Raw genomic sequence first — 21,483 nt, 5'->3', positions numbered from 1 at the left:
GGAAGATATCACCCACATTTTCAAGGACTTGATCTAAACATCTCTGAATATCCTGGTTGTATACCCCGATCTCCTCCTCAACGTCATCTTACAATACTGTCCCATCCGCATGGAGGGATATGACACAGGTCTATAGAACGCACCTCGTCGATTAAAATCAGTCTGTTTCAGCTGACATCGATCTCCAATCCAGTTTGAACTCCTGAAAATCCAAATTTGTAATGATTTTTCTGTGGATCCCACAGAAAAATACGAAGGCAACAGAACACTTTTTGTTTTTAATATGTTTTGTTAAAAACCTAACCTATCAAGACAACGTTTTTTTTAATTGTTAGGTTTCAACAAAGAAATTAAAAAAAAGAAGTCTTGTGTCTTTCTTGAGCGCTTCTCGCTGCGACCAGAAACCTGCAACTTCTACTTTATGACGAGGTTTCATCAAATACTTTGCCCAATGTGATGATTTTTCCGAATCTTTTAAAAACCTTTGCGAAATGGTTTCTTCAGATGTTTCTTAGAAGAAACAAAATAAAAACATTTTTGTAAATATTTGAACATACAACTAATGTGAAATGCTAAAACTTTCTAGAAGAGAATGTGGCATGGATAAGGTAGGCGTGGTTTTCATTTGCATTTCGTGAGATAGCTTCAATTAAAAATCATTTGAAACATTTTAAACAGGAAAATTGATTTTTGGTTGTGTTTAGGTTTATAATGCAATAAAATAAACAATTACTGAAAAAGAAGCGATAATGAGAGAAAACTATAAGGTCCTATATGTTTTGTAATATTATATCGTATATTTCCAAGATTTTTAGGTAAAAAATCCGAGCCCTACTTATAACGTTCCCTTTTTGTGGATATTTCTACCGAAGAAACTAGGAAAGAAAACAATGTAAGGGAGCATCGCACCGGACCGCAAAATAGGGGGGGGGGGGAGGGGGACACACAAAAATAGATGATTGAAAGTATAGAAAAATCTCAAAGCATAAAAGTTTAGTCTTTTTTTTTCATGGGGCGTGTTTCTTTAAAGACCTTGTCAGAGAAAATGAAATTGTGTAATTCACGACTACTAAGTTCTGCTATACTAGATGCCACTCATTGTAATCACGGATAATGTTATCATATTCAGGTATTGTTACTTCCGCAAAGTACGGAACGGACTGATATCATAGCATGGGAAAAATTCGAACAAATTTATCAGATCTTGGGTTTATGTCAGGAGTAGCCAACTTCTCACTATTTGAGAAGCAACATAATGGTCAGCTGCAGCGTCGCGGGCCGTAGTAGAGGCAACACGCCGGTGTATAAGCTGCACCAGTAAAATGCCCCAGAAAACTCGCAGATTTGTATACGCCATGGTGAAAATTCGGGCAATTTAGTCGTTAAAATTTTACAATGGGCTCCATTTCTAACTAAACTAGGTACATATTCATTGTTTCTAAAGGAAGGAATACGCACCCTCGAATGGTTGATGGCACATTTCTCAGCAAATCCGTCGGAAAAGTATGATATTTGTTTTTGGTGAAGTGCTATTGTGCACTCACCTAAAACACCCTCTAACGCCTTTGCTATTGTGATACGACCGCACATTCTATGATCAAAAATGCTTGTTTAGGTGTATCGTTAAAGTTATCATCCCGTGAATTTAGAATAATTCTGAATTAATGTGAGAAAGACAACAATAAACTCGAACCCCTTACGCCACCTAGCAAATAAACCTGTTACAATTCTTCGATTGAAATTAGTGACCAGATTTTGACATAATGCGCCGTATGAAAAAAAAAGAATATGGTATGATATTTGTTAATATTTTATAAGAAAAAATATTAGTTGAATTATCAAGTTTTTGCCCCGAAATTTCAAGGGAAACTTGATAATTTAACTAATATTTTTGCTTATAAAAATAACTAATATCACTTCATATTGTTTTTTTTTCATACGGCAGATTAATCAAAATTCGGTCGCTAATTTCAATTGAAAAATTGTAATAGTTTTATTTGATAGATGGCGGAAGGGGTTTCTAGTTCATTGATGTCTATCTCACATGTAATAACTTAAAATACTGTACTTTATAATTGCTTTCAATATTTTCCGGAAGGCATATTTTTGCTGATGAAATTTTATTTTCACTCGTTTATTGGTTATGGACAAAGTGCCCGAGTAAGGTGCCTTTTTTTTCATGGTGGAAAAAGTTTACAAAATATGGAAGTTTAGAGTCTGAGAATAACTGAAAATGCTTCTGTGTACGCAGTTTTTTTTGTTGCACAGAAAAAAATTTCCCATGTTGTATAAGGCAGCATAATATTTTGTCATTCCGCACAGATATCGAAATTCTGTGAGAACAGAAACAGGTCTGTGCAGGTGAAATAAAAGATAATGTGCCCCTTATCTGAAAAAAAAGTTCGGGAAGCTAACATTTCATGAGAATGAAAATTTCCCTTTTTTACCGTGAGCGTCTCGGTGCTCATCATGTACCCCCACCAAGACTGAAATCCTTGGTGGGCCTCTTCTAAAGTGAATTTATAATGTAAAAAACCACGAGGCTTGTCCCTTGCTAGAGCCCTACCAGCCTTACCCTTGTAAGATTCGTAGTGCTCATTTAAAAAATTGAGGATAGATGATTGATTCAAGAGATATTCACCGGCGCAATTTGAAAGATGAATGCTTCTCTATTTTCGACAGAAACAATCATCGTGTCCGGATGGGGAATTCCCTTGTTCACCCATATTTGCTAATACGAGCTTTCTTTCTTTGAAACCGAGCGCAACTCAGGTCTATTACCATCTGTGGGTGGTTTACCGGTTGTACCGGAAGTGTAGCTGTGTGTGTAGCTAACGGTCTGAGTGCGTATGTAGTGTTGAATTCGATTTTTCAGTGCTGCCATCTGTATTTGCTAATACGAGCCGAGGATTATACATAATCACCAGTAAATGTGATAAATTTGCGATGCTGTAAATTAACAAAATTTACCAAAATGGTAGGGTGATTATGAATGATCTCCGGATTTATCACTTTTACCTTGACATATAGATATAATTTTATTGCTGATAACACATCGTTTCTTTGAAATATAGGCCTACACTCATGCATTTAAAATCAAGCATTTCAGATTCCAAAGCTTTTTTTTTTTAATAAATATGTCTTTTTACACTCTTACAAATATAATTCACACATAATTTGCCAAATCAAGTTGTTTTCAGTTCGAGACAAATAAATATTTTTTCTTTTATAAAGTACACATTTTTTCTCAAAAGCGGCAAAATATTTCCAAAGCTCGAAAGTCGCACCACCTCGATCAAAATACGACAGAATTTGTGCATTCTCTTCCATTACCAGTTCGCGTTCGTTTTTCCTTTAACATCATTTCCTCTGATTGAGTTTTTAGATTCATAGTAAGAATTCGTAGAATTTTCGGGACTGAAAAACACATCTGAATTTTATGTAGTTTTTCATGATAGAATAACATTGTACATGAAAATGTATTTGGGAAAGAAAAAAAATATTTCAATGTGCACAGTTAAGGTTTTTGTTACTGATAAGAGGAAATATTCCGGCATTTGGCATGTTTCTTTGTTTTTGTGTGCGATTTATTATGGAAAGGTGTCTTCTGTGAAGCAAAGTGACATAAGATTATCAAAATCCAGTTTTTCCTGGACTGTTCACTGATCTGTTTCAGATTTCGCTGGGAATGGAATCGGGACTTCAAAAATGTGTATGCATCATGAAAGAAATTGAATATATTCGAAGAAAAATCCTAATTTCTCTCGTCTGATGTAACCGAAATATGTGCCAGCCTGACCGATTTCAGAATGCTAAAAATAACTCAAAAGTTTATTAAATTTATTCTTTGAATTCTCGAAGTTGCCCGTCTGAATTAAGGAAAAAACCCTTTTTAATCAGGCTTAATAATTGCTTCATTAATCTGGATTAAAACATGAGAAATTTAATATATATATTGAAAACTTTACACACATTTTAGTTTCTCTTTTAACGGCTGTGCACTTTTTCCCCTGTGTACGTTTCTTTTTTCAATGAATGTTGAAATAGAGGCTATACTACTACTGTAGCTGAACTGCAAATGCACCTCGTGAACATTACTTTGATTAACTTCTAACGAATTGGTGTACGTCGGAATATGCCGTGTATGCGTTGTGTACTTGACGTGAAGTTTGTTTTTGAGGATCGTAAAGGGATGATCATAAAGGGGTTAAATAGGTCAAAAAAAACAAAACAAAAAAACTTGACGTGCTATTGCTCTTGTAGTTTCCCAAACTTTGTGGTGGTTTTTAGAATTGATCAGTAAGAATGCTCTATTCGGGGCTCCGATCAGATGGAAGCTTTAAATACAACCAGTTCCATCTGAAATTTGACGCAATTGCTGGAGAATAACTGTAGATAACATTCATGTAAATGGATGAATTTTCTGTTTTTCGTGGATGAAAATAGAAATTTGAGGTTTTTGTCTAGAGAAAACCGAACTCACGAAATCAGATTTTTCGCAGTTACTTTCTTTGAACCCACTTGCGAATGCTCATATCACGGACACTTTGTCTTTTATGTTGGCTGTTCTGTGCGTTGAAGCTCAATGTCTCTCTCTCTTTCTGGACATCGCACATCCCAGGGGCATCGGAAGTGTTCCGAACTTGTGGGTGCTCGTCTTGAGTCCAATGTAGTAAATTTCGATTTCTGAATCAATTCTGTGGGTGCTCGGACCCGTTTTACAAACTTCCGTGCCCACAGCACCCCCGGCTCCGACGCCACTGGCACATCCAGTAAATTTGAACAATGTTTTTGTTATCATATTACAGCATCGTAGTCGTGTTTATCCCACAGTCTTCTATCCCGTCCTTCGACTTTTGGTTTGTTATCTGTATGACGTTGTTGCTTTCCGTGCAACCGTCCGCCGACACTACCCGTAGGCATTGAGGGCACTGCTCGAAGGTCGGTGGAGTCACGGTGGACATTTTCCGTAACGGTGGCAGTCGCTTGATTTCATGGCAAGACCTGCTGCCGGATTCCTGACTATTCAGATTGTTCTCGAACTCACTGAGCATCAGGTATTTCTCTTCCTTGTTGCAGGAAGTGATGCAGTCGTCGATGAAATCCTCCATGAAGTTGTCGATGGCGACCTCCTCTGATATGCAGGTGAGTTCTTGTCGATGGACTTCACTGACGAAGTTCCCTAAGCTTCTCGTCCTCTGTTTACCGAAATGTTCGTATTCGTTCGCTGGGAGTTCCTGAAGAGAGGATCTGCGGCTACCACCGGAGTAGTCCGTCCTCTGCGGTTTCTCCGGGTTTTCTTCCGGAATCTGTTCGTTGTTTGCTGCGCTGCGGCGACTGTCCTTTTGCCTTTTGACGTTCCTCTTATGGACGTCTATCAGGAATAGGAACAAGCTGCCAGCGAAAAGGCATGCTGACGAGAAGTAGAATCCTCTCTTGCTTCCAAATCGTTCATTCAAGTACCCTAGAATACAAGACATATCAGTGCAACGAATATTTGCTATGTATATTTATGGTTGTTATTAAACAGATATGTGTATACGCTTATATATATATAAGCTAATTAACTAACTAATTAAGCTAACTAATTAGCTAATTAAGTAACTAAATTGATGGTCAGAACTGTTAGGGGTGATAGAACTCACCAAAACAAACCATATCATGTGGGGTCGGAAAGCAAAGTGGCGAGCCGTGAGAGGGCGCTTTTTTCTGGAGGGGATGAAACATCCTTTTTCGAAGAACCCGACATTCAGCTGCTGTCCGTCTCTGATGTAACGCCTGTATCGCAACTGGTGATCGCTCATTTCAGCATTTGTGTTAAAGTTTTCTATAATAAAGGTTCCTTGTTCTTTATTTTTCGTCTTTATTGTGTCCTGCATTTTCACCACGCAGGTGCCCTCTCGGCTTACCTTTTGACCCCACATTGTATGGTGAATTATTGTTATTGTATGGTTATTGTTTGTCTTGGCGAGTTCTATCACCCCCTTGCAGTATTGACCATCAGTATAGTTATACCCAAGGGCGTAGCCGTGGGGGGGGACTTGGGGGTCTGGTCCCCCCCCCCCCCCCGAAATGTGAGAAAATGACCGAAAAAAGGGAAAAAGATGGCCAAATCTATTGTTCTGTCACTTTGGTCACCCCCCCGAACGAAATTTCTGGCTACGCCCCTGGTTATACCCTGTCTAGTATATGCAGAGATCAACACCACAATTAGTTTTTATTCTCCTTGGGGTCCTTGGAGAGGTTTTAGGAGATCCGTGTGAGCTTGGATGAGACAAGAATTAACTTATTGTGTTTTGCATTATTATGCGCTATAATGTTATTCTGTGAAGGGGGTCTATGGCTTTCATGGCACTAAGCGGGGAGTCGCCGGTGTTCGCCTTATGGGTACAAAGAGTCGGTGGAACACAAGATTAAAGCTTTAAGCGGCACAGCATAAATCACTGAACTCCCCCCCCCCCGAAAATACCATATCTAAATTACTGAAGTAGGCTTTCTTCCGATTTTTAACAGGCGCAAACTTGTGGGTACAGAGGGAGAGAAGAGTGGAAATTGAAAGGAATGAAAAAGGGTTATTCGAGATAGATGTATGGTTAACGTCTTGATTTTTGAGTTTTGAAATATTTTAATCACCCGCGAATTTTTATCCAAATATCGAAAATTTCTTAAACTAGAATAATCAGAAGAGAGGTCCAAATTTTTAGCACACTTTCTTTCTTAAAATATTGCACTAAGTATTATTATTTTCAGAATTGCCTCTTCGCAGCTACATTTATTTAGTTTTTGCTGATATTTTTAAATTTTATTTTCATTTGAAAATAAACCGTATAATTTTCATTGCTTTCGGACACTCTTTGGGAAATATCATGTATATCAAAATACAGACGATCAAAGAAAAATTCATAAAAGTGCGTATAGTCAAACTCGATTATAACGACACCGAAAATTCCATGACATTTTGTCATTACAACCGAGGTGCCACTACAACGGGCGTTGACGTTTCCACGGGGAAGTTTTTATTTTTCTATGATTAGGGTGGCCAATTTGATCGAGAAAAATACGGGAAATTGAGATAATTAATGCGGGAAATTGCTGATTCTCGACAGACATGTTGCCAAGTGTTGGCGAATTTGACTAATATTTCCAAATATATTCTTGGCGAGAAATACAGTGCTACACCAAATCTGCTTAAAAAAAAAGAAAAAAAAAACACACTTGGAAAATTAATACTTTGGAAAGGAAAACTAATATTTGAAAAATCTTGACAAAACGTCATTCAAACGAAAACAAATGTGGCTAAGCATTTGTCGTTACATCCGAGGTAGTTGCTTTTCATCGCCGTTATAAGCAAGTTTCTTCAACATTATTCTCTGTGGGAATCAGTTCGGACTACTATCATTATTGACGGTATAGCAGAGGTGTCATTACAACTAAGGTCGTTGTAACCAAGTTTGACCATATTTTGATCCACAAAAGAACTTATATGAAGAAATAAATGCGTGATTAGTTACCCACCAAGCTAGGAAACACATTGCTTTCAAACGGAAACTCTCAGAAGTCTACTGATGTGCATGTGAATAGACAATGACAGTCAACACTCAACATGAATCATTTCGAGACGTCAGTCTTAATTTAACCGGAAAACTTAGATAACCCCTACTTAGCTCAAATAGATTCAAATATGATTTTTATGAGATTCTGAGATATCTACACGTTCATATGAAATTATACAATAGAAATAATCAGCCGATTTTTTCAAAAATGACCATGGAAATAATCACCTGTGAGTGGGAGCCCGACAGCATGAGGAATGGCTTGACCGCACTGCAAGTAACCCCAGGCTTTCGTGAAATTTCTAGCCCTGACCTTCTCAAAAGCGAACATCTTCAGGGAATATTGGTAACCTCCATAGAAGAAACCGTAAACCCACACGAAGATAAGGTAACCGTAATAGTCTTTGAGGCAAGTGAAGGCCAGCAAGGACAACGCCATAACGAAGCAGGACGCTTGGCTTAGGTACTGCCTAGCTATCATGCACTGCATGCTGTTCTTGACGACGATGAATCCGAAGGCTGCCGTGCCTAGAGTAGATGCTACTCCGAGGAAAGACTGCAACAGCAGTAGAGAGTTATAGTCCATTCCTTCTTTCTTACCTTGATGCATCTGCAATGAAACACAACATACAATCAACACTCGGTTTACCAACTTAAAACTCGTTCCTGAAGTTTGTTCAAAAACCGAAATAGTTTTTTTAATAGGAATCACAAAATGTAAAATAGATTAATTCGTTCCTGAGATCCTTGAAGATTTCTAGTGTCAATTTTTGCAACAACGTTTCACGCTCAAGTGCCTTTATGTAAAACCAATTAAAATCATCTACTGACTCTGTGAAAGCACTTTCTTCTTGATAGAAATAATCCTAACCTTACGAGAGGTAACGGGCTTATATCCTGTAAGAGAACAGAGCCGGATTCATATCTGGTCTCTCAGTAATTTCCATCTATTAATCTCAAATTGAAGCCCTCAAAATTTCTGCCTGCAATCTGGCCACAATGCCTTCCAAACAGAATTCATGATCCTGTGAGTCACTTGCTGCCAAGCTTTATTAATAAGAACTATGAGCAATTTAGGACATTAAAATTATGTTTCCAGAAATCAGTGAATGCTGATTCTGTGTCAGAGATTATAGCAAAACATTTCTGAAAATTTGTTTAGATGTAAACCTTATTAAAGTTTGAAATGTCACGTTGATCCCTGAGGATAAGAGGAGTCGTATTTAGAGAAAAGAACTTAAAAAAAAAAACCGCCATGTGGCCATTGACTTACTCATCCATCATTCCTTCGGATTTAGTGTAATTTTTTCCGACCTGCATGTTCGTAACTCAAGAACAAGTTCATAATCCGAACAAATTTTTTTTTGTTCGTTAAGCGGATTGTACGCAAACCGAGGATTGACTGCATTAAAAATATTATTACCGTTTTTCCGTATTTTCATCAGGCAACACACACACACACACACACATTCCGTAATGTGCCGAATCGTTAGAAATTCCGTAGAGGAATGCGTACGAGGAGTATGTACGGTTAAGTAGTAGTGGGTCTCTTGGGAATACGTGAGGATCACGTTATTATTATAAAAAAAAATCTGTTCGCACTTGCACCGCGAAGTTGTGAACCACAGAAAACCAACTTCAGCCAACCACTACTGTGGCGCCAGTTGCGATCGAACCCGGGACCCCGCGATGCGAGTCCATCACTATGATCACTGAACCACCACAGCGGCGGTGCTGCTACCTGTCTTAGTACTCTGTGACAAAGTGGTAGGGCCCTCACTAACTGCAGCGTGCATGACTGCTACCTGAATTGAATACTTTTGAAGTGAAAATGGCAAATGCCTGCATTTTCATGTAATGTGAGTGTCATGTTGTAGGTTTGCCTGATCTCGTTGGAGAGACTTTTTAATTAAAACAAAAAAATGAAAGAAACAGAGACCTTCTGTTTTTATTTTTTCGCCGAAATTCGAGATGGAATTGAATCTGATGAAGGGGATGGAAAAAAAAAGCGAAGCTCTCGGTTTCGTTTGATGATGATGATGATGATGATGATGACGGTATTTTTGTTGAAAAATTTTAGCTAGAGAGGGAGTGTCAAGTTTGTTTCCGCTCTGAGGTTTTTTTACACTGTAATAACATACATCAGCAACGAACAATTTTGCTTCCGCGTATTTTTAAGGTCCACCCCCACCATAAAACTCGTGTCGCAGAAGTGAAAACCCGCAAGAGAAGAAACAAGCGATAAATTTTCTTTCCATTTTCCAGGACAAAAATAAGTTATGCGAAAAGAAATGGATACTCCCTGATTGCGCCAAACCGTTTCTTTATTTGTTTTTCCTTCTTCTGGTATATCCCGGCCGTGGTATTTTCCTCTTTCTTCGGGATGGATGAACAATTTCCGACTCAGTTGCTAGATGGGGATTAAGGGGGGATTTCGTTCTGATTTATTTACGTTGACGGTTAATAGCGTGGAAGCAACTCCTGCCAAGACCATGTCCAACAAGTTCCGCCTACATTTTTATCTGTACAAACCAAATGCTCGCTTTGTTTTTTGTGTTTGGGCCTCATTTTTATCTCTTTTTGGTGTTATTTTCATCCTTCCAGTTCTTTTCTAAATTCCTTGACAGATTGTGAAAATAAATGGAAAACGAAGTGAAACAACGAGCGCAGCTAAAAACTGGGGGGGGGGGATAACAACGGCGTCTTATATGAGAATTCATTTGAGTTTAAATTTTTTTTTTGTTTGAAATTAAAATTGTTTATTTTTTGTTTTGTTGTAGAACTTGGGGATTTGTATTGATTTTAAAGTCATACGTAGTCAAAGTTTTTTACGAATTTCTAAAATTCGACAAAGATAAAGAAAAACCAGTTTTTTTAAAACAAAATCTAATACAGTGATTAACCAGAGGTCCAAAGACCCCCCTCCCCCCACCCCTTCCGGAGAAATTTCAGGAAGGGCAGTGAGTTTGGATGAGAGTTATTGTGATTATATGCTGAATGTTATTCGGGAAAGGGATCCGTGGCCTTCACCTTATTGGCCTCATCTAAATAACAGGTGCAAAGGGTCAGTGCATCACAAAGGTTAGGAATCCCTGATCTAAAGGTAAGACTATAGTGCAGCTTCCGAAAGTTGGCACCGTAACGGATTGGAAGGAAAAAACCTTCCAATCCGCGTAACGGCGCCGACTGTCGAAATCGTAAAACCTATAGAAGTCTAGACTTCTACTAGATAGCTTTTAGTTTAGACTATAGACTTCGGACACGGAACATTTTTTGGGCAGGGGTGCAAACAGACTCCATAGTCCACCAGTGAACATGAATTTCGTCATTGCTCAAGTCAGGATACTTTTTACAAGTTTGGCAAATGTAAATAAAAACTCAATAATGATATCCAGGAAAGAAAATATACAACCCTAACTTAATGAGTAGCGCATGCAGATTAGAAAAAAGAGGGTTCGTAAAATGACTTTACCAGTAACATGATCGGTGCGTTCACTCCAAAGGCGGACACAGCACTCCCGGAAATCAGAATCTGAACCGTCTTCGATTTGAGAACGCCAAAGTCGAAGAAAGGCGGTTTTTCTTTGGCAGCGTTTTTGTCTTTGGCCTTCGATCTCTTCTGTAGCCCCTTGAGGTGTAGGATGGCACGGCGCTGAGGATGGTATAGAGAGGCTGGACGATAAAAAATACCGAGAATGAACGTCAGCGACAATATTCCAGTTACAGTCTGAAGCCCCAGTCTCCATCCGAAAGACCTATAAGTACAGTTTACATGGTGAAAACATGCTGATTATATTTGACAGCGTCATCATTAATTTAAATTGTGTCGAAACACAAGCTACTTCGTAGCCTTTGCCACTAAATTAATGGATGTTTTCGAAAAATGCTGGGTCCACGGGATCTTGAATTCGGTCGCATTCGAAGATATAGGAACTCACCTGACGAGCTGAGTGACCGAAACGGGCATGAAGGCAAGTCCGAGACCAGTTCCCGAAATCACAAATATTTCAACGAATTCCCTTCTCCTCTTGAAGTATTGTCCGACAATTACAGTCGAAGTGTCCCTGGTGAGACACGCACCTCCTCCGATGAATATGCCGAAGCTGAAGAACAGCTGGTGCATCTGCGAAGCGAAGGACGTAAATAGGCAACCGAGTGCAGTAACGAGACCACCAAGAATCGCCATCAGCCGGACGCTCTTCTTGCGGCTCAGGGCTACTATCACAGGCGACATCAGTTGAGAGAAGCACATGGAAGACGCTCCGACGCATACTACGGAGAAATGAAACAAGATAAAATGAGCTATCGTCGTGAATAAACACTTTCTAATTAATGACTAAATTACGCCAAGAAATCTAAGAAAACTAGAATGAAGAGCATTTAATGATAAGTATAATAGGAATAGAATCGACTGAATTCAGGTGATAAAAATCATCATGTATATTTATCTCGGTATATACACAAACATGCACAGAAATGGGACTTATGATGTTTCATTGACACTAACAAGAATTTGAATCAAATTTTCGGTGTTGGATCGCCAACTTTATATTGACAATCTTATCTCTCTCCCATAAAAACAAAATACACAATGGAACTTTGCTTTAAAGACAAAGGGAGCATGAAATTGTGTTGTTATAAACGAGGTTGGAATTAAGAAATAATGATATGTATTACTGCACATAGTAATTACCAATTCGTTAGAAATTCCGCAGAGGAATATGGACGAAGTGCATGTGTTGTTCAGTAGTAGTAGTTGTGTATATAGTATATAGTTATGTATATACGGATCAGTAATACGGTCAGATTCTTTTTTGGAAGTGGTTATTTCACCCTTAATATAAATTCTGCGGAAATAAACAAAGTTTGCACCACCTCCACATGAGGTCTTTATTATAAAGAGATTTTTTTACGCTAAATCTCTTATTATTTCTGATACTGTATAATGCTTTGGAATCAGGATTAATGATAAAAACAAGTATGAGTTTTTTATTTTTAACCCTGAGAAATTTCCTTAAGTGAGTTTTTTTGGGTGAATTATAGGAGTTGTTTTTGTTCAAACAGATGACAGTCCGAAGACTTGTATGGATTGAACCGAATTAAGGATCTCAAGATCCCCTGACAAATAAGAAATATATACTAAGAAGCGGGTATCAATACGGACCTATGGCCTCCAGGAAATCTGCCAATGTTTACGCGTGAAATGGTTGGAATCTCAACATTTATGTTCGTCATTCATGTAACGCGGACGTTTTTAAATTCATAGTTATTAATAGAAAAGCCGACCTATGTCTCAACAATGGTTTGTGTGAGTGTAAGCTAAAATTATAAGATTTTCTTGAAAAAACATCATAAAATTGGAAACAAAAATTTTAGGGAAATGTGCCGTTACATCCGAGATGACTGCACTTTGTTGACGTTAAAAGTGAGAATCATTAACGAGGGAATTCATCCGAACTGTGACTTATCGACGATATAGTGGAGGTACCGTGGTATCCGAGTTCAATCGTATTTCATCGTCCCCCTTACGCCAGAAACAAATTTGCAAATTTCAAGAACTTCGAAAACGACGCGTTGTTTGAATGTTTATTCTAACCACGTTATTTTATGGAAGTTATTTCCCTAAAATGTTTTGTAAAATATGTTCCAATAGGAGGTACACATTCGCGTTTCAGGCAAAACTTAGTTAATAAGTTATACAATCAGCTGGTAAAGCCAAAAAGGAAAATTTGCACATTCATGTCTTTGGCACATAAAAAAATCCGGGGGGGGGGGGGGATATAACAAGATTGAGGCAAGTTTCAAGAAATTTTTCTTAAATCCTTTACACATTTTGTACAAAACAGCTTAATATCATACTTGAATTCGTCTACGATATACCGCATATAAGGCGAGGGATGATTTTATGAGATCAACATAAAGTAAACTAGATTTATTAATTCTGTTCCTTTATTAATGCGAAGCCCCAAAAGAGTTCTGAAAACTTTCATAAATTCTGAATTTTCCTTAAATTCTGGAGCTATTTCTTTCATTAGTTTTGGAGCATTTTATATTTCTTCATCAATATTGATTTTTTAATGAATCCCGAATCATTATTTCCAAACAGTGAAAATTATCATTAGTTCTGGAGTTATTTCTTAAATTAATTCGCATGTTTATTTTATCTCTTTTATGTCTCTTAGCTGTATGCCTCTAGGGGCGGGGCAGCAATAAATATATATGATTGATGTCTCTTAGTGAATTTTTTTTACATATCCGCTCGTGCCTATAGGTCGACCTGCGTGTTTGAAGCAGTGAAAATTGAATAAAAAAACTCATCCTATACAAATACAAGGCAACAACAGGAAAAATGCCAAACGAGGTGACTGTGGAAAAGATGCCCATAACAAATAAGGATGTCATATATTTCTAAAATACAGCAACCCAATTAAAATTGCAATTATAAAAACTAAAAGCTATATATACAATGATAAAATATTATACATTCCCATAAAAATACTTATTCTAAGTACGGATAGCTTCTCGATTTACCCAAACATGTTTATCGTGTCTTTTCAAACGTGCCAATTGTGTTAGAATTTACAACCCCCGGGACAAGCTATTCCATTTATTAACAACCCTATTAGAGAAAAATTCCCCGCGACACCACAACCTAGAATTGTCCCTTATACGATAGTAAATACGGCAGCTATATGTTTTTTTCAAAGATTATATTAGAGAGAGAGAGAGAGAGGGAACTGGTTTATTTATTTTATTTTTCGTGAAACCTAACTCATATGACATCGATTAATCTATCACCACGTGTATAAAAAAGGTAGAGAAAAAGTCCCACGTTTGAATTTTTGAATATTTCAAAGGTGGATGTGAAATGATCGGTCTATATCGGTGTGTGATAAATGTATTTCATTTTCTCTTCAACTTATGGTGATGATGGTGGTAAGGTTTCGCAACAGATTGACGCGGTCACTAATCGGTGTTGATGAAGCAAATCCGACAAATAAATGGATTCCTCTCTCTGTCTCTCCAGAGAAGGAAGGCAAAGATCGTTAAGCAAAGTCATTAATCTCCAGAACCCTGTAGTAGTAACATTCGCAGTCGGAACTCGTGATTGATGGAAGCCTTAGCGCTGTCTGAAAAGACACTTGTTTACTAACAATAAAAAAACAAACACCCTTTCCTTGTCTGTGAATCATTTATCTTCTTTTCTTTCATCACTTTCTTTTTTAAACATACAATAAATAATTAAAAAAGTTTTTTTCAATACCTGGTAAAAAAATAAAATAAATAAATGAAAATTGAGAGACCGTATATGGGTGTAAAAACAAAAATATGTCTTCATTTTTCCCTCTTTTTTTGGATAATAAGGTCAAAGATTTTGCAACAAAAATGATCTACAGAAGGAGGACCATCAAAAAAAAAAAAAAAATTAACCTAAAAAACTAAGTTAACTAACACTTATTCACTGATTCATCGAAATTCATGATATTTATGTAGAGCTTGGCACTCCTACTATCTCATTAATGCTATTTATTACCGAATTAGAAGAAGTATTTAGAGCAGGAGTCTTCAGCCTTTCAGACGTTGCGGGTCAAAAAAAATCCATGAACCAGGAGGGCCCACAAGTCCTTCTGTGGTATCTACATTCATACATTGGTGTCAATGGGAGGGCCTAACTGAGCCCAGGGTTCCGAGTCCAACAGTGGGCCTTTTTTATTGGAGAGTTTTATTTATTCTAAGATTATTATTATTTTTTTCATCAAATATGAGTCTTCACTGATTCTGAAAAAAAATCTTTAAATTATTTTAGAAATATTTTTCATTAATTAAAAATTGTTTAAATTGGAAATAATGTTTTCCCCCAATTCTGAAATGATTTTTTCGATAATTTTGAAATAATTCCCCATCAATACTGAAATTATTTCTCATTAGCTCTGAAAGATTTTCTTAAAATAATTTTTAAAAAATTACTTCTTTCGCCAATTCTGAAATACACTTCTTCATTGAGGTTTCTTTTCTAGCATTTCTATAAATTCTGGAATTATGTATGTGTTTTCGTCGGAGGGACATTGCAAAAAGCTTCGAGGTCCACATGTGACCTGTTGGTTGGAGTTGAAGATTTAGAGAATATTGGTTAAGAAACGAATAAAAATGCATGGAGTTTAATTTTTTTACGTTTACCAATGTTATTATCAGCAACAAATCGGATGAATTAAAATAAATGATAAAATACTTTTGTATGTGTGTTTCCAATGATGAGTGAAACAGCACAAAGGCTTTAGATAGTGCAATGGATCATGTAAAGAAAAATGTTAGGAGAGATAGAAAACGAATCACTTTGGATAAGAAGCCGAACAAAGGCATATGATGTCATGGAGAGAACCAAACGTTTAAAATGGAAAAGGGCGAGACATATTTCTAGAAAACTGGACAACATGGGCCACACATGTTCTGAATTTGTATTGCCCCTAAATATTTTGGTTCGAACAACCCACGCTTCACTTACGAGTTGAATGGCACAGTTGTTCCCGATGCAACTAGGATCACTGATATGGACATGCTCATTGACGAGCGACTCGGGTTTTCTGAACATTGCATCACGGTGGTAAAAAAAAGCGAATACAATGATTTCATTCTTAAAAATGTCTCTTCGCGTTTTCTTAAAGTGATCCTTCCACTTTTCCCGGATTGGAGTATGCCTTAAGGTTTTGGAGACCATACCTACAGAGGAACACAGACTTGGTCGAGAGGGTGCAGAGAAGAGATGTGTGCAGCGCGTGCTCTTGCTGGCTATGAAGAGAAACTTGATGTTCTGAATATGTTTACATTGGAAGAATGCGGGTGTGTCGGGGGATATGATTGAAGTTCTTAAAATTTTCAACGGGAGGGATAGGATGGACCATGAGTTATTAAGACATCATCAATCGAGTGCTTCGACAAGGGGACACCAGTATCGATTGATAAGGGACAACTCAAGGTTGGGTTGTGAATAAATGGAATAGCGTACGCCTAGGAGTCGTGAATTTTAACACAATTGACACGTTTAAACACAAATACGATAAACATATCGGGGATAAATCGAGAAGCTATCCATACTTAGACGAGACAACTATTGCTTTTTATAGACAGTGTATTTTACCATAATTAATAGTTTTCACGATAATTGATATTATTTTGGGATGTTGTAATTTGATATAAAGTGATTCCCGATATAACGATACTATGTGGACCACGATAAAAAAATTGTAGAGGGATTATCGTTATATATCGAGAGGCTAGAGTGTTATATTAGACGATAGGCATTCCAAACAAGACTTGAAAAAATATCGTTGTAGAGGGATTTATCGTTGTAGCGAGGTTTCACCGTGATTTAAATTCACATTTTTATGGGCATCTTTTTTTCAGCTACCTTTCGGGCATTTTGCTTGTTGTGTGGCCTTTGTATTTGTATTTAACGTCAGAGAAAGCGTCCCAATCAGTTGGAGTGATGGGATCAGGGAGGTGGCTGGAGTCAATTGAAAGTGTGTGTGGCAAACGTACATAATAATATCACTGAGGGGGGGGGGAATCCACATACATTCAAAAAAGGTTGATTGAAAATTGTTGATGATTACGATACCCCGACATGGACCACAATGTTCTGTTTAAATTTCAACTTAGTCCTAGAAAATGTCAGTGACCACCTTAAGAAGGGCAACCCTAGATGTAACAGAATGTTGAAATACGAATCAGATTTGCAAAATGACTGAAAATACCTTTATAACCCTCTCAGGAATATAAATTTGATTCTCACAGAGGAACGCAGTTCAACGGTTTCTTTTCTTAGCTCGAATGATCATCTCATCAAGAAAGCTATAATCGATTAAATACTCTTGATCATTTTTCAAGCTTTGGTGTACAACATTCATTTATTTGTTATTATGGTTTTTTAAAGGAAAAAAAGCAAGGCGTTACTGATACACGTAGAGACAGATCCACGGTCTTCATCCGAACGAATTAATTTTTAAATTAAAAAAAAATAAGAAGTAAACGTGGTCCATTTACACTGTGTCGGTTGGTGGCTTGAACTTCTTGTACGTAGCAGCAGCAACAGAAGTGTGTTCGAATTTATATGCGGAACACGCCCCATCAGTTTAGTAGCTTGTCTTATATCTAGTTTAAAACCTGCCAATGGAAGGACGTGAATTGCTTAGCCGATCAGTTGCAATTCATTTTCAAAGAGAAGAGGGAGTGGGGAGGGGGTTGGGGCAGAACGAAACAAGGGCTATACGTCCTTTTAAAGGATAGTTTGTTAGCGCTTTGTACGGAGTAAGATTACCATGTCCCGTTTATGTTATTATCTGTAAGTGTTCTTTTGGATTGAGAGGTTTCCTACGTGGTTATCGACGGGGTTACCGCATTAGTTGGTTCACGCTGTTGTTTTCAGAATGTTTTACTGTTAAAAAGAAAATACTGTGATACTTTTAACGAGAAAATATTCGAAGAGCTTAGCACCTGATGGAATTTTTTTTTGAAAATGTGACTGGTCTCAAAATATGGGTTTATTGCAAGGGTAGCACAGCCTTCTTAGTCCGTGGGTTTGATAAGGGGTATTTCTACCGCTCGTCGGTCAGAAACTTGTATACATGAGGTTTACCATAAGGCCCGTATTTACGGGACATTCCCGTAATTTTGGTTGCCCAGAGTTTTTTATAAACTGTCACGTTTTCCTCCCATATTTCCAATGAGGCCTGCTTGAATTTTTATTGGTTACCGAAATCACAAGAATTGAAATAATTTTTGTGACTATATTATTTCATGATTATACTATGATAATTATGACTCTATTATAATTATAGTAATATAAATACAGTATATTTATCTCACATATTTGTCAGACATACACTTCTTTTTTTTTGGCGAATTACATTTTTTTTACCCATTGAGACTTGCATCTCTCCATTTCCCGTCATTTAAGCGATTTTTCAGCCTTTCGGTAACTTTACTTGCCTCTGACAACTTGTCTGGCTGTAATTGGCAACTTTACTTGCCTTTTACAATTTTTTCGGCTGCAATTGACAACTCTGCTTGCCTTTGAAAATTTTTTTTGGTTGTAATTGGCAACTGTACTTGCCTTTGCCAATTTTTTCGCGGTAATATATCAAGTGATATCAAGTATGGATCCCGATTTCCGTATTTTTATGAAGGAAATATGATCAGCAGGGGCATCTACCGTGTTGTGCATATTGATACTTTCCTACCGGACCACCTTTCGCGGGCCAGATGGAATTCATTTGCAGGCCGCATTTGGCCTTCGTGCCAGAGGTTGTGCACCCCTGGTTTATTGCTTCCATTCTAATTTTTGTGCTTCAGTTTATCAACCTATTGCTTGAAGAAAATATCTAGCTCTAGATATTTAAAGATTCCTTGAATCGCATTAAAAGTTGAAAAAATATGCTCACATCGGTGAGTTTTACGGAAATCACGTGTCTATATCGCATCTGATTGATTAATGGTATATTGACTGATGTGTTTTGTGATATTTAATCAATGATTTAATTTTTTTTTAATAGTGTGCTGACTCTTGTCTTTAGTCGATATCGTCACCCGATCTCTAATAAAGGAAATTATAGATACAGCCGGAGAATAAGTGGTATTTCGTAAGATTCGATGGTGATTCATTGGTCACTTGTGCATGTGTGTGGAAACTCTACTCAGGATTGATTCAATTAATTGAGTGATTGAGTGGAATGAGAACAGACAAGAAAAAGTAGACAATTTTTTCCTTTAGATCTACCCCTCTCTCCCCGTCTTTGTAGATACGTTGATATCATATGCTGCGTACGCTATATGTGATATAAATATCTTTTTCTTTTATGAAGAATATTACTTTAATTCAGTTATATTGGTTAGTCTATTAATTACACAGGTGAAGAATTTTTTTTCTTTTTGATGCGCGCGCGCACGCACGCACGCAAGCACGCAACGCACACACACACACACACACACACACACACACACACACACACACACACACACACACACACACACACACACACACACACACACACACTTTTTGTGTGTATATGAAGTTTTCACCTTTTTTTCAACCACGGCAACTTTGGACAATATTTCCTCCTTCTCGTGGACCCCCCCCCCCCCGTCTAATCCAGGGCCCTCGCCTTCATCCAGGAGCGAGACACTTTCTACTTATTGAATTGAATTTAATCAAAACTAAATTTATAAATAAACAGAAATCTTATAAATAAGGCTGGTCTCTGGAACTTTAGGCCAAGTGCAGGTACAGAGGAAGGTGGCCATCCCTCCAAAAACCAAATTATATAGGGGAAATTGGTCAATCCCGTAAAATACGGGACTATGGAACAAACGTACAAAATCAATCACCCCGGACCCGCGCCGACCCTGGGCCAGAGTTCAATGAGCTTCCTTTTGCGGAGGTTCTATGTAGGGTGGTCTGAACATCATGGGTCCGGGTGAAGTGATATTTTCTGAAGATCCCATACTTAGTTGGAAGTAACGGCTTAAAAAGTATGTGCGCACTCACTCGCGAAAATGATAATACCAGATTTCATCAAGTGGACCTCCTAAGTTAAGATGGTCCAGGTACTATGGACAGTTCCGCTGAATTCTGAAAGTAGTCACACATTTTTCCTCTCCGTATTTCACTTAAGAGCCATCATTTCTTCACTTTTAATTTTTTTTTCACAGCTCTCCGTGGCCCACTTAACCATTCGTCGCGGCTCTCCTCTCACTTGATTGTCATTCGTGCCTCCCCACTCCACCCACAGGATGTATCCAGGGTCATCATATGGTCCCAGGTTGAGACACGCTGGCTTAGGTAACCCCAGAGATGCCCAAACATAGCTAAATTCTCAATTTATATTTATTGAGGAAAAAGATAAAAAAATTAGAGAGAGAGAGAGACATATTTTTCTCGTCTAAATTTATTTAAAAGATTCAGGACGGAATTCCCCGCAAACGATAGCATTTATTCGATAGCTGAATTAATCGCTCCATCCACGAAGAGAGGCTCATCGTTTGAAGAGGCGAATTAGGCTGCCAGTCGCCTCTCGCGAACTCCTGGATGGAAGAAGGAAACTGGAAACACTTCTTTTCGGAGTTACTTTGTTAATTAGTTTCTAATTAGTATTTCTTGAATACTTCGCTGGTGATCTTGGACAATAGGAAAGCGAGGAAAATTCAGTTACACAACTGCTTAAAACTTGGGAACAACATGCATGTGTTTACATCGGAGAGTCTTTTATGTAAATTGATTACAAAGTAGACAAGATTTTCCGGAGCGTGAACGTCACCATTATTCATTCTCATCTGATAATTAATATCTAAGACCTCTCCTGGTGTAGATGCGCAAAATGAACCCAAACAATACAGCAACGATGAATGAATAAATAAATAATAAATATATTCGAAAGCTTGAGTTAACTTGTGTCGTCGTTAAAAAGTTGATATTTCATCAGACCCAACTTTGAAGAATTTAATTACAGAAGGGGGCGCATGACTTTTTCCGGTCCGCGGGCCAAATATACGGTATTTCTGCTGTATTAAAACTTGTATTAAACGCTCTACCAGAAACTTGTATTAAACGCTCTACCAGAAACCTGTATTAAAAGAATAACAATATGACCCGTATTTCATACGCTATTCCCGTTATTTTGGTGTCCCAACTTTATTTTTTATAAAACATCCCGTTTTCCCCTCTATTTTCAATAAAACTTAATTGAATTTTTTAACAGAGTTCAAAGTGTGAAAGCAAATTCCGTTTTGAGTTCTAAAAGACAAATTACATCTGGTGTACCTCAAGTATCAGTACTTGGACCTATTTTATTCCTAATATACATATATAAATGACCTGTGTAACTTTAATTTGAAAGGAAAAATCACTGCTTTTGCTGATGATTTAGCTCTTTGTTAC

At 37.6% G+C, this 21,483-nt stretch overlaps 1 protein-coding gene across 1 annotated transcript in view; it reads right to left on the bottom strand.

Annotated features, from left to right (window-relative positions):
* Window positions 1-3,106: 3,106 nt before the first annotated feature.
* Window positions 3,107-21,483, bottom strand: part of LOC149083358 (monocarboxylate transporter 10-like) — a 103,270-nt gene continuing 84,893 nt past the window's right edge. Inside the window, exons 2-5 of the mRNA XM_089236615.1 lie at window positions 11,492-11,825; window positions 11,026-11,308; window positions 7,782-8,163; window positions 3,107-5,464 (exon numbers count right to left, since the gene is read on the bottom strand). Of these exons, the coding sequence (XP_089092741.1) occupies window positions 4,803-5,464; window positions 7,782-8,163; window positions 11,026-11,308; window positions 11,492-11,825 (1,661 nt within the window). The 3' untranslated portion in view covers window positions 3,107-4,802. The remainder of the gene's footprint in view (window positions 5,465-7,781; window positions 8,164-11,025; window positions 11,309-11,491; window positions 11,826-21,483) is intronic.

Source organism: Pholcus phalangioides, unplaced genomic scaffold (assembly GCF_987345545.1).
Source record: "Pholcus phalangioides strain wild (caught in Gottingen) unplaced genomic scaffold, Ppha-v1.0 ptg000009l_1, whole genome shotgun sequence".
NCBI lineage: Eukaryota > Metazoa > Arthropoda > Arachnida > Araneae > Pholcidae > Pholcus > Pholcus phalangioides.
This window is presented reverse-complemented; position numbering and strand designations above follow the sequence as displayed.